General features: G+C 44.9%; 1 protein-coding gene and 1 long non-coding RNA gene across 10 annotated transcripts in view; one reads left to right on the plus strand and one right to left on the minus strand.

The window, feature by feature from the left end:
* LOC147031974 (transcription factor RFX3-like) overlaps nucleotides 1-14,775 on the plus strand; it is a 248,527-nt gene that overhangs the window by 171,389 nt on the left and 62,363 nt on the right. For all 9 annotated transcript variants that reach the window (XR_015050987.1, XM_085853483.1, XM_085853487.1 and 6 more), the window contains 3 exons: nucleotides 369-487; nucleotides 664-815; nucleotides 1,013-1,110. Coding sequence is in view for 8 of the 9 variants with exons in the window: in XM_085853483.1 (XP_085709609.1) it covers nucleotides 369-487; nucleotides 664-815; nucleotides 1,013-1,110 (369 nt within the window). In the remaining variant the exon portion in view is untranslated. The remainder of the gene's footprint in view (nucleotides 1-368; nucleotides 488-663; nucleotides 816-1,012; nucleotides 1,111-14,775) is intronic.
* Nucleotides 8,665-14,775, minus strand: part of LOC147031977 (uncharacterized) — an 84,938-nt gene continuing 78,827 nt past the window's right edge. The window contains exons 3-4 of the long non-coding RNA XR_015051047.1: nucleotides 10,784-10,897; nucleotides 8,665-10,549 (exon numbers count right to left, since the gene is read on the minus strand). This is a non-coding gene — a long non-coding RNA (uncharacterized LOC147031977). The remainder of the gene's footprint in view (nucleotides 10,550-10,783; nucleotides 10,898-14,775) is intronic.

Below are 14,775 nucleotides of genomic sequence, written 5' to 3' on the forward strand. Positions count from 1 at the left end.
ACCACTTCCCCTTTGTCACATCCCTCATGCTGGTGAACTCCCTACCTGTAATTTCAACAGTTATTGAGTGTTTGCAGACCTTTTTGCACCTTGTAACTAGAGTCTACTACACCTGTCATGTTTTTCTTTCTATAAGTTGGATCTCAAACTCGTATGCTGTTTTCAGGGTGCCTGCTTGAAATAATAAATATATATAAAGGTGTAACCTTTGCTATGAAATTCAAGTCTGCTTTAAACATGTGGTCCTATAATTTATTATAGTTTTTATTATTATAGTTGGTTATAATTGGATTTTTTTTTTGTATTGCTAATAATGTTGCAGTTGCATACATCTCGAGTTGAACCGTCTGATCCTTGTTTTTTGCTAGGCCATCCTGGACATCGTAGTGAACCTGCAGTTTGGCCTCATCGAGACCATTTGGCAAACATTCTGGCGGTACAGCCTCCCAGAAGAGGATGATGGAGGAATGGGTATACAGCAGCACAGGTAAAATGCTCAGGCTTTTACTCTTTTTCAGTGAGGTCCTCGAGATATCATTCTTCACTGTAAAAGTAAAAGCCAGTTGTTCAAGAGTTTTTCAATGAGGTCTCAGCAGAGGGATGAAATTGTAACCTCATCATTGATTGCATTGTATCCTATCTTACTTACCTCATGGATCACAGGGACAGTGAATATGAGAAGAGATTGCCCAAGTGCAAACTGCTGGTTTTGTGCAAGTGGGAACCCATCCTAAAATGGATGCGCAGTTGTGATTATGTTCTCTACCAAGCTCTTGTAGAAGTTCTCATCCCAGACGTGCTTCGACCAATTCCCAGTACGAATGATTCTTAATTTGCATATTGTCCATTTCATGCTTTTTATTTATTGTGCATTTTACTTTATTTGTTTATTGTGTATTTTACTTTATTTGTTTATTGTGCATTTGACCATTACAGCATATCTCTATTATCAGCTGCTGTGCAACAATGGTGCCTATGCAACAAATGAAACTCTGACCCCCAAATATTGCAGGTGCATTGACGCAAGCCATCCGGAACTTTGCAAAGAGTCTTGAGGGTTGGTTGGCAACTGCTTTAGCTGGATTTCCCCAGGATACAATCAATGCAAAGGTGTGCATTTGTTTCCTGCTGTGATGCTTTTCATCTAAATTGTGGGAATTTATTTTATATTTTTGCACTTTGGATGAGTGTGTCCTTAATGAGTTCATTGTACATTTAAAAATGAGGTGCGACTTTTTTGTTGTTGTTGTATTTTTCTGCACAAGCCAAATATGTGCAGGCAACAATACATTGTGGTAATAATGGCTCAACTAACATCGAGCTCATCACGGCAATAGGTTAAAATACCGTGATGTTCCGATTGACTTAAACTCCTGTGGAGGCGTTCCGAATTATGGCGGACAATGCGCGCTCGGGTCGTGAGAGGAGACACGAGAACCTTAGCTCTTTTAAAAACCAATGGGTTTATTCCCGAACCACAAGCCAATAAAAAGAACCAGGGATGGTGATCGCGAGAAGACGACGGCAGGTTGGGATGGAAAGGAAAGAAATGCAATTAATAAATAATTATGTACAATCTATATATAATGGAGCAAGTGTATGTGATTATGTATGTACAGTACATCTGCTCTTCACCCATTGGTTGGACAGATGACCTGATGTCACCCACAATTGTAACCTGAACTACTTCACCCAACATGCCGATGACCCAAAATAACTCCCCCCCCCCTCCAAGGACCCAAAAGACCCAGAAGACCATGTAGATACAGACACACAACGTCAGTACAATTTTAAAACATTTATTGAACAAACAAACAGATTATATGTGCCAGCACAGGAGATCCTGGACAGACAAATTTACTCCAGATCTCTCAACATAATCGGAGAATCTTCGTCTTTATACAGGTTCCAGTAAGACACAGTTTATTAAATAATTTTCTGATGCTCGCTGATGCCAGTTCACCCGGTCTTGTCTTTCCAGGTGAACCTTACCTTCAGTCTTATTTGACAGCTCCTGCTTAAATGGTTGGAACACATATTCAAACCCAGACATATTAATCACACAGAATGCTAGAATGACATCAAACGCCAACTCTAATGGCCATTAAAACAAGTTTCCATCTTATGAAGGTTAAAAGTCAGTCTGCTTCTTCCAAAACTGGGAATATATATTATCTTGAAGCGACCAGAGCGCCTGTACATTTTCTTAAGTCCACATTCCAACTCGTTTGTGTCTTCCATACAAAATTCTCAAGATAGATCTACATGACAGGCAATTCTTCTTTATATTCAACTCACTGGCAAAGTTCAACCTGTTTACACATTTCATATACAGGTGATCTTTCCATACAGAGGAGAAATATAATTATGTTAATTCCAAATGGATACATACTTAAACTAGAACGGGCACTCGTAGAGAGCATATACCTTCGCCGCCGCTACCGTTTTGCTCTTGGCATGAGTGTGGGGAGGGAACAGAACAGAACAGGGAACATTTTATTGCTGGTTTCATGTGAATCGGATCAGAATTGACCGCGTTGTGACCAAAAAACGACATGCGCAAGGTCGTGACCCCCCTGACCTTTGACCCCCAACTGCTAACAAGAGTAATGACGTCATTGTGTCATGTCGCATATCAATAGATCGGGCATTAAATTCTGAACATTTTGGCATTAGTTTCATGCAAATTGGATAAAAATTGACTTCGCTATGGCAAAAAGACGATTTTGATCTTTTCATGACCTTGACCTTTGACCCGATCGCTCCCAAAATCTAATCAAATGTTCCTTGGATAATAACCAATCATCCCACCAAATTTCATGCGATTCGGTTTAATACTTTTTGAGTTATGCGAATAACAAACAAACACACACACACACACACACACACATATTCACAAATAAATAAATACACAGCGACCAAAACATAACCTTTCGCAGAATGCGAAGGTAAACATCATATCATATTTGAGTACATTTATTTCAGGATTAATATATTTTATTTTAATATCAAGTTTTAATCACCAATTTATTTATTTTATCACCCCCAAAGATCCTGAAGACAGCAAAGATCCAAAATACCCCAAAGACCCAACCAAAGATCCTGAAGACACCAAAGATCCAAAATACCCCAAAGACCCAACAAAGATCCTGAAGACACCAAAGATCCAAAATACCCCAAATACCCGAAGACCCAGGGGATACAAAAGACCCAGAGGACACAAAAGACCCAAAAGAACCAGAGTATACAAAAGACCCACAGGACCTAAAAGACCACGAGGACGCAAAATACCTTGAGGACCCAAAAGACCCAACGGGACTATCATGGACCCATGGAAATTCTGCATAATGTAAAATGTGACTTCAGGTCCCCAACCCCCCACCCCCCTCTCACACCCACACACAATCCAATGTCCTTAATCCCCCTCCCACTACACCCAAACTCTGTGCTCCCCTCCCCCTTTCTTCAAAACCTCAAATCCCTCAATCCCAACTCTGTTCCCTCTCTGCCCTCCCTCCCCCAAGCCAACTCTTTAATCCCCTCCCCCTTTCTTCTTCAAGTCCTCAACTGCCCCAAACCCCAAGTACTCTCAATTCCCCTTCCAACCCTAAGTCCATCTCCCCCACCCTTCCCAACGTCTCAATCTCCCACTTCCAGTTTCTTGCACCCTCACCACCAATTCTCTGTCCTTCCCTCCCCATTTTTTCCTGTTCTTAGCAACAATTCACAAATATACACAGGAAACTTTGGCACATGAGAAGGCAATTCGGCCGATCATGCCTGCGTTGTTACTGTTCCCATTTGTTCAGTACAATGTTAAAAGTAAATAAAGACGGAACGTTAAATTCACAATCACTTCCCCCTTTCTTCCCTTCTTCTTACTATAATTCACGGACCGGTGTTTGTGTGTTTGTTTGTCGCGATACTCCTCCGACAGTTGGTGGCCAATTCCATCCAGGTCAGGTCAGGTCAGGTCAGGTATGGGAGCATGTGCCAGAACAGCGCGTCGCTGCGTCCACTTTCCGCCGGTACTCCAGGGGCCTCCGTCTGGCCATCCCCCAGGCAGATGCCAGGCCCATCCCCATCTCCTTGAGATGATGGTCAACCTGCTGCAACCACGAGGCACGTGGTCGGCCCACTGGCCTCCTCCACTCATGAGACTCCCTCGCTGAGAGAATCTGGTGAGCAGGATCAGCGTCAGGAAAACGAGCCACATGTCCATACAGCCGCAACTGATGCTCACGGACTATGCAGGTAACAAATCTCATCCGAGTCTCTCTCAGAAACCGCTCGTTGGACACAAAATCCGACCAGCGATAGCCAAGGATTCTCCGAAGAGACCTGGTACCAAAGGAATTAAGTCTCCGTCTCAGATACTTGGTCAGAGTCCAAGTCTCGCATCCATAGAGCAAGACTGGAAGTACCAAGGACCTGAAGACTCGGACTTTCGTCCTCCCGCACAGGTGCACAGGCGTGAATCAACACCGCACCGCACAGGGACCGGCAGCGCCACACCCCATGATCCAGTGAATCCATGACTCCCCAGGCCCGACCCAGACGTCTATTGACCTCTGACTCACAGCCAGCAGAGACATGAATATCACTGCCAAGGTAAGTGAATCTCTCCATGACCTCAACATCCTCACCACAAACAGACACAGACAGTACAGCAGCATCCAAGATGTCACTGAAAGCCTGGATCTTAGTTTTGACCCAAGAAACCCGTAATACCAGCGTCTCCGACTCCTCATTCAGCACTTCAAGGGCCCCCAAAAGGATATCTAAAGTCTCCGCAAAGATGACTGCATCATCTGCAAAATCAAGGTCCGAGATCTTGACATTCCCAAACGATGCATCGCAGCTTGATCTCTCCAACATCCTCCCTAAAATCCAGTCCATACAAGTGCTGAAAAGTGTGGGGTCCAGTACACACCCCTGACGAACTCCAGTAACAACTGGAAATAAGTCACAGATGGTACCACCACACTTCACAGCACTCTCAGTACCAGAGTAGAGTTCAGAGATCAGATCGATCAGTTTTGGTGGCACCCCACGAAGACCAAGAATCCTCCAGAGGACATCCCGATTCACTGAATCGAACGCTTTACAGAGATCAACATAGGCTGCAAGCAGCCCCTGCCGAAACTCTCGTCTGCGTTCGGTGAGGACCCGAAGAGCAAGGATACGGTCAATCGTTGACCTCTTTGGTGTAAAGCCTGACTGCTCTGGACGCTGGTGCTCAAGCAGATGGTGGCGAACCCTATCAAGAATTATCCGAGCAAAGACCTTGCCCGGCACTGAGAGCAGCGTCACCCCTCGGTAGTTGTTGCAGTCTTGGCGATCACCCTTCCCTTTCCAGAGAGGAACAACAAGGCCCCTCTTCCAATCAGTTGGGATGATGCCTGTGTTTCAGGCAGAGCACAAAACTGCATGCAACGACACGAGTGCAGCATTTCCACCAGCCTTGAGAAGTTCAGCATGGATGCCACAGATCCCTGGAGCTTTGCCCCGTTTCAACTGGTTCACCGCAGCCCGTGTTTCCACAAGCGTAGGTGGACCACAGTTGATTCGAGAGTCAGCAACAGGGATTGTAACACCCTTGACGTCCAACTCGACAGCTGGGGGATCAGCCTGGTACAACCGCTCAAAGTAACCGGCCCAGCGGGCCTTCACTTCAGACTCCTCTGTCAAGAGCCTACCACTCTCTGCTCTAACTGCAGTGCTCCGAGGGATGGGCTTGGATGAACGCAATGCGCGAATTCCCCTGTAAGCGGGACGAGAATCACCTGTCCACAGGTGATGCTCTACCCCCTCACAGATCCCTCGCACATAGGCCTCCTTGTCCACCCTCAGTGCACGTACAGTTTTACGCCTCAGCTCCCTGAACAGCTCAGCTCTGCCATTCAGCCTGGCTCTGCGACTCTGGTCAATGGTATCCAGTGTCTCTTGAGAGACAAAATTCTTCCTTGCCCTGCGGTGAGTTCCAAGACATCCAACGGCAACATCAAGGACGGTGGTCTTGAAGGCACTCCACAACTCTTCAGGACCCCCCAAAGCACCCAGACCCCCTAAGTGTCCACTCAGCCTGTTCGCAAACTCCTCAGCTACTCTCTCATCCCTGAGCTTGCCAACATCCAGCCTAGGCTGGGATGGTACCATTCTCCAGGATTTAAGGTGCAGCTTTAGAGTTGCAACAACAAGCCTGTGGTCAGTATTGAGGAACTGAGCACTCCGGCAGACCCTGCAGTTCTGGATCATCCTCCAACGACCGTCAATGAGGACATGGTCAATCTCCTTTGCCACACCGCCAGCGTTGGAATACCAAGTCCAGCGATGAGCTTGTGGGCGCTGAAACCATGAACCAGCCACCCTAAGTCCAAGACTTCTTGCAATGTCAAGGAACTTAGTGCTATTCTGGTTCATAGTTCCTGACCCATGGGGACCAACACACACCTCATAACCATCCCTATCAGTTCCAGTCGATGCATTGAAATCCCCCAAGACTAGAAGTGTATCTCGTCTGGGGTACTGATCAACCACAGACTCGAGCGTGGCGTAGAATGCATCCTTCACGGTGAGATCACTCGCCTCAGTCGGAGCATAAACAGAGACCAGGGAAATGACACCTAAAGGCCCGGTCACACCTTGACGTTTTAGCAAACGGATGCCGATTTTTGAATTTTTTTTTTCTAAAACGCTGGCACACGTTGAATACGTTATGGGTTAGTTTTGATAACATTGAGAGCACGCTGAAAAACACTGCCATACGTCGTTGTACGTTGGCTTTAAACGTTGTACTTTTTGGTTGTCCTCAAATTTTTTCATGCTTGAAATTTCACGACGTATGCCGGCGTATGACTCGCACGTTCCGCTACGCTGGCCACAAGTTGTATGCACGGTCTGCGATCGTTGACAGACGTCAACACATGCTACTTGTAAGTTAATCATAAGTTGAGACACGCCGAGGTAATGTTTAGCGTACCCGAAACTTATTTCTAACCTATGATTAACGTGTTGTTGGCACGTTACGCGATCGTTGCCACACATCGACAGACGTTACTTTTAAGTTACTCATAGGCTGAAAGACATCGGTATAATGGATCGTCCTTGCGTCAGCGTCCACGGCCACGGCCAGGACACTTATTTGTAGCATTCTTCAAACTTTTCTTCGGCATGACGAGGATGTTCACACTTCGATGTCTAGCTTGGCTATGATTCCAATTGTCCATCGGCAGCGTCTATTTAAAATAGTCGAGTTTGAGCGTTTTAACACGTTCAGAAGAAACGCTTCAAATTTCAAAACCCCAGCGTCAAAAAACAAAGGCGAGTGACAGCAATTTAAATCGTTCATTGTAAACAATGAAAATAGTTGAGTGGTACCGTTTAAAAGTCGTTGAGTGTAAAAAAAATCCAATTGTTGAGCGCAAGCGTCTACTTTCAATAGTGGAGATGCAGCCATTTAAATCGTTGAGTGAAAGCCTATGAATAGCAAACCCCATGTCACCGGCAAAGATAAACTGCCGCACGATATGGATAAGTTAGGCTATCGTTGGACATAGTTTATGAACGCCGGCTTCACGATAATTCTTCGTTGGTATATCGTATCTATAAGTAATCAAAGCGCTCTATGCACATTATTAGTTCATTGTGCATTTGTCCAACCCGTTATGAATAGACCTAAATCGTAAAAACAAGCTATAGCTCATTGTTGAAACAGCCCCATAAAAATTTAGCCGCGAAGAACTTCGAACAATGGTGAAAAGATGTCTCCTACCCGTGGACACGCGGACGCAAGGACGATCCATCATAACCCACACCCTCCCCCTCACACTCACCTACTACTGCCAACATAAATAAACTACTACTAATACTAATACTAATACTGATACTGATACTGATACTGTTACTGCTGACATGGACATCGACTCAAAAAGGACTCGAAAACACTGTTGGGTTCCCCTTTTATGAACACCATTTTTATATACCATTTCCCGAAACCGCTGGGAACACGTCTTTATATGGCAGTTGTAAGCTAGAAACACGTTCATTTATTTTTTTTGTCGACCGGAAGACGTCATTGGAATACGTCTACATACGTCGATGTGTGTTGGGACTACGTACACAATTGGTTCAAAGCACGTCAAACATAAGTTAGAAATAAGTTTCGCGTAAAAAAGACATTACCGCGACGTGTTTCGACTTATGAGTAGCTTATAAGTAGCGTTTGTGGACGTGTGTAAGCGTCCACATATCGTGTGTAAAACTTATCCCCATCGCATGCGGAACGTGTGTCGTACGCCGAGTACGTCCAAAAATTTTGAACATGTTTAAAATTTCTTGACGTACTCTACTTACTACGACGTATGATAGCGTACTTTAGCGTTGTACTCACGTATACCAAACTTACTCATACCGTATTTGACGTGCCCCAACGTTTTAGACACATTTTTCTTAAGTCGGCATACGCTGGCAAGATCGCCAAGGTGTGACCGCGATGTTGACACTTCCATTTCTACGGCAGTTATGATTCGAATCGTTGTGCGTCAGCCTTTTAATAGGCTACGTCACGACATCATCGGCGATGCGTGCAACGCGCTATGCCTAAGTTAGACTATCGTTGGGCATCGGTTGTGTAGGCCGACAACAGGTTCAGCATTCGTTGGTATAAGTTATCTATAACACAACGAAACGTTCTGTGTCCATTACCAATGCGTTATACATAAGACCAAGTCGCTATGAATACGTCCGAATCTTTAAAAAAAAAACATCAAAAGTTCAACGTAAGCCAGCGTTTTACATACATTTTAATACGTTGCCATCGCTGGCTAAAACGTCAAGGTGTGACCGGGCCTTAAGGAGTGACGAATCCTTAATCTCATAATACGCTTGTTGACCGGTGTTACCTCAATTATCATTGGGGTCAGCTTATTGCACACAGCTACAGCAACTCCTTGGGTATGGTAACCATCAGAGCGACCAGACCAATAGTAGGTGTAACCACCCACCATTATCTCGCCGCAATCCGGTCTCCGAACCTCAGAGAGAGCTGCAATCCCGATGTCCAAACGCTTGAGCTCAGATTATAACAGAGACAGGTGATCATCCTCTCTTAGGGATAGGACATTCCAGGCACCCACCCGAAGGGACCGCCTCAGGTTAACCCAAGGAGACCGCCGTCTGGTGGACGACACCTCAGCACCACTCCGACACTCTCCCGCAATCTGACCCAGGGATGTTACCCCGTGGTTTCCTTCCTATCATCAAAGATTGGGGGTCCCGAAGGCTTTGCCCCAATCCCGTCATCCGGTGAGCTGCCCTGCGAAGGGAAGCTGCACAGGAGGTACTCCCACGGAGTGGGTTTTCAGATTTTTTTGCATTTTTGCGTTTTGCGGAATGAAGGGTTTTACGGTGGCCGGAGTGCAAATCCTGCCACCAACCTCCTAATAAAAAAGTAACCCAACTGCAGGAGGACGTCCGCAGACACAGTTTGGCACTAGATATGGATGGCCGTTGGCTCACAAGGAGCTCCTCCGCCCTTTGACAGGTTTTGTTTTTAATCCTGCTGGGTGTCCATATCCAAACACCCTCCTCACCAGAAAACCTGGTGGGGGAGACGGTTTAGTCGCCGACAACCCGACCATGGAACACGTTAGTACAGGTTTACATGGTACCTGTAGCAGGTCACAGATCTAACCTGACCTGACTAGATTCCTGATTCCATCCAGACTTGCTACATAGGACAAGCATGACCACAATTAATGTAGAGGGGTGTTTTTATCTTTGCTGGTGGTCGTGGGAAAGTGGGGGGGAGTGGCAGGGACACAAATTCTCCAGGTAAATGTGTATTGTGGAGCGTCGCCCACAGGTGGGGAGGATATTACAAGTCTCCACCATTTACAGTCCAGTATTCCTGTCCCCACGTTTTCCAGTGCAGTGAGGTGTTTTGAATTACAAGCAGTCGGTATGTTTTTGCTTCTTGCACATAACTTCATGTTTCTTTTGCCTACACAGTGCTGTAAGTTGCCTATATACACCGGCCAAATAAGGGTATGCATCAGAAGAACGTGTTCATGCTTGGAATGAGATCGCCCATAGAGCGGGTACTCTGCTCGTGTGAATAAAAATGGATCTAAGGAAATCTAAGGCGCCTCACTCTGGACTCAATCTCAGACGGGAAAGGGACAAAACCAGGGGACTCGGCTCTGGTGGTTGTGGGTGGAAAGATGGGTGCGGAGCAGCCACAAGCAGGCGATGATGATAACGAGCAGGACAATCAAGAGGGATGATGAGGTGATGTATAGGACGATGAGGAGACAAAGGCACATGGGCAGGTCGACAAACGGGCTATGCACGAAGGCAGGCAAGCAGAAATATCTCATAACTCATTCAGTTCCCCAAAAGCCTCGTTCTCGTTGTCGTTAAATTTAATTTTTTTGGTCACCGATCTACACAATATTGAATGCTTGAATCCTATTGAGAATTTGTGGAAAGACTTGAAGATTGCTGTTCACCGATGCTCCCCATCCAACTTGACAGAGCTTGAGAAAATCTGCAAAGAATGACAAAGTGAAAAAGTGTTTTTATAGATTTTTACAAATTTATGAAAAATGAAAAGCTGAAATGTCTTGCATCAATAAGTATTCAGCTCCTTTGCTGTGACACTCCAAATTGAGCTCAGGTACATCCAGTTTCCTTTGATTATCCTTGAGATGTCTCATCAACTTTATCAGAGTCCACGTGTGGCCAATTCATTTGATTGGACATGATTTAGAAAGAAACGCACCTTTCGATATGAGGTCCCACAGGTGTCAGAGCAGTCTGTTCCTCAGGTAGAGATGCTTGGTAGAGCAGGAACTGTCTGTAGAACTCCGACATATAATTGTGAGGAGGCATAGATCTGGGGAAGGGTATGAAACAATTTCTAGAGTGTTGAAAGTCCCAAGATCACAGTGAGCTCCATCATTAGAAAATTTCAAGAAGATGAAAATTTAACTATTTTGGCCTGAATGCAAAGCGCTACGTCTGGTGGAAACTGAGCACAGCTCATCACCCATCTCACATCATCCCTACCGTGAAGCATGGTGGTGGCAGCATTATACTGTGGGGATCCTTTTCACTGGCAGGGACTGGGAGACTTGTAAGGATCGAGGGAACAATGAATGGAACCAAGTACAAGCAAATCCTTGAGGAGAACCTGCTTCAGAGTGCTAAACACCTTAGACTGTGGCGAAGATTTACGTTCCAAAAGGACATTGACCCCAAACATACAGCCAAAGCAACACTAGAATGGCTTCAGAACAAGAATGTGAAAGTCCTTGAGTGGCCGAGCCAAAGCCCAGACTTGAATCCTATTGAGAATCTGTGGAAAGACTTGAAGATTGCTGTTCACCGGTGCTCCCCATCCAACTTGACAGAGCTTGAGAAAATCTGCAAAGAAGAATGGGAGAAAATCCCCAAATCCAGATGTGCAAAGCTGATACAGACATATCCAAGAAGACTTGAAGCTGTAATCGCTGCCAAAGGCACTTCGCCAAATGATTGACTGGGGGTTGAATACTTATTTATGCAAGACATTCCAGCTTTTCACTTTTAATTTGTAAAAATTTCAAAAACATTTTTTCACTTTGTCATTCTGGGGTATATGCCTGGTGTTAGCTTCATGGTTAGGGTGGTGGGCTTGGGATCCTAGGATCCTGAGTTCAAATCCTGCTCAGCTGTTGAATTAATACCAGGTGGGGTTAACTCGGCCTATTATCCTTACGAGGTCGGCAAAATGAGTGCCAGCATGCTGGTATACTGTGTCGGAGTGGCAACCCGTCCTGGATTGTGCCCAATAGCCAAGGAGACTGCTGAGGCAGCACCAACGCTCTGCACAGAGTATGGTCCCAATGGATGGATGGATGGATCATGAGGTATTATGTGTCGATTGGTGACAAAAAAATTCGATCAATCCATTTTAAATTCAGGCTGTAACAACAAAATGTGAAAAAGTCGAGGGGCGTGAATACTTTCTGAAGATATTGTGCAATCACAAACCTGGCACTCAATGATGAACCTCTGAAAGTTTGTTCAAAATCCATTTGGCCATCTCTGAGAAAAATGGCGACATGGAGTCAGGGAGCATCATAAGTCCCATGGGATTTTTGGTACGAAAGCAAACCACCATGCTAGACTCTTCAAGTGGACTCTAATGATTAATAAAAAGTTTGGTGGCACTCTGGGAAATGGTGCGGACGTGTATTTTGAACACATTTTACATTTTTTGAAGAATGACTATTTTACGCCGCTTAAAAAGTGACATAATGTCACCCTGACCCCTCCATATACCACCAATTTTGTCATATTTGGTATCAAATTGACCGGCATGAACCTCTGCATACTCATAGGTCATTTATTCGTCAATATATGAGCCATATCATGAATAAATCACAAAAAATCAAAAATTTGACCATATTTCGACTTCGGTTTCACCGTCCGCAGTTCACCAAAATACCTTTTTCTCAACATTGTGCTCACCAATCTGCTAATGAATAGTATCGCAACGTACCTATGTTATCACTAGTTCTTTTGATATTTTATACATATCATTCACTTGATAATTCAACGAGATATACCTCAAAATATAACCCTACCCCCTAATGAAACGGAAGGTTCCTCTTTCTGACATCTGTAAATTTGGATGCATGATTTTGTAAACGCATGCCACAAATCCTACTGTAGATGATTAGGTTGTGGTCGTCTTCCCATATGACTATAGTAACCATGGTATCCACTAATATAAGCATTTTCTCTCTTTCAGATGTGATGCTGCCGAAGAGCCACAAGATGATATATTCAATGCAATATAGCTGATTCTGTATAAAAACATACTTTTATGTTTTTCACTGTTATGTTTTTCAGATGCAGCAGAACATCTGACAAGAACAGAAAGGGCCATCGGTAGTTTGTAGACACTAGATTGGAACTCCAGTATACTATCCCTCTCTTGTACCCAGTGACGGCTTATTTCGTATTCTGCTATTGCTAACAAATGCTTCCACATTCTAATACATCACCTTGTCAACATCGAAATGGAGTCAGCCACAAAAACTGTATTTCCTCCAGAGAAAGTTGCAAGAGTCGACACTGACTATTCCTTGTGTATTATTTGCCAAACAAAAAGTGCCGCAACATTAGTTCAGAGTCCCAGTGCTTACGAGAAGATATTACTCTGTATCAGAGAGCGAGCTCAGTACGGTGACAGAGACTATCCCGAAATCAGCCGGCGACTTGGAAATGTCTCCAGCCAGAACCTGCAGGAAAAATCTGCATCATGGCACAGGAAATGTCACCAGAATACTGTTCATGCTGGAATGCTCAACAGAGCAAAAGGACACTATGAGAAACGATTATCATCCAAAGGAATCCATGATGAAAAATCCACTCAGGCCTCAACTACATTTACACGCTCTCATTCAACCCCATACAAGAGTGACCTGTGTTTCTTCTGTGATCTTGGAGCAACGCGTACCAATTCACTACATCTACTCGCCACTGGAAATGCAAGTGTTTCTCTTAAGGAAGCCATTGCAAAAAGTGGAGACGAACAACTTCGTGTGAAGCTCAGTACTTCAATAAACCCCACAGACGCACATGCCATTGATGTTAAATACCACAAGCGATGATGGGCAATTCATGTAACAAATGTTTGGCGTGTCAAGAAATCACCAGAAGTTCCTCAAGCCAGTATTGTAGTTGAGGTTGCAGCAGAAATTGAGTTCCTGAGCCGAGCAGAAGGCATGATGTTGGATGGAAAGATCCTCAACATGGGTGAACTACAAGACACTTTCACTGCAATAAGATCTGCTAACAACGTGACCCATCCAGAATGTCCCCGCAAGGTAATCAAGCAACTGCTGCATAACGAAATACCCAGTATAGAGTTCAACAAACCGAAGCGCATCAATGGGCCAGAACGTTGCACAATCAAAACTACCAGAGATGAAGCCATTAACCGGATGGAGGAAACAGAGATGGGGATGGAATTGGACATGAGGGTGCTATACAAATCATCTTCAATTTTGAGGACAGCGATACGCAAGGCCGACAAATGGACATTCACTGGAAACTTATCTGACTCTACGAGCGAGCATGTTCCAGAAGAACTCTACATATTTTGACTGTTTTTACAGCCATTTTTCCCTGCTGTGCAGGGGTTTGGCTTTTTCTTGAGGCAATGTTTTATAGCCGGATGCCCTTCCTGACGCCAACCCTGGTCGCCTCTTACGACACACAGGGATATGGTACACCTATTCTAACCGGGGCATACACCGGGACCAGTACACTGGCACTCATTTCGCCGACCTCGGAAGGATGACAGGCTGAGTCAACCCCCTGGTGTTAATTCAGCACCAACGGGGCTTGAACTCAGGACCCTGGGATCCCAAGCCACCATCCTAACCACGAAGCCAACACCAGGCTTGAACTCTACATATTTTATAGATGGATAATCCAGGGTCCAAACACAACATTGTCAACAGACAAGGAATACTTCGTCGTCAACAAGCATGCCGTCAGTCTGGCACAAAGTACTGTGGCGAAGTACTTGTCACCACAACAAGTTGGAAACAATGTAACGAAGACCTTCAAAATGACACAAGATGCCACAGCAACTGGCTATCGGAATAGCCATGAGGCAAGCCACCAGGAGCAAAAAAGTTGTTGATATGCTACATAAGTTCGGAGTGTCTGTGGAGTACAACAGATTACTCAGAATAGAAGGGCAGATAGCGTCTA

Source organism: Eptatretus burgeri, chromosome 2 (genome assembly GCF_056783735.1).
Source record: "Eptatretus burgeri isolate ZD-2024b chromosome 2, Ebu_testis_v1, whole genome shotgun sequence".
Taxonomy (NCBI): Eukaryota; Metazoa; Chordata; class Myxini; order Myxiniformes; family Myxinidae; genus Eptatretus; species Eptatretus burgeri.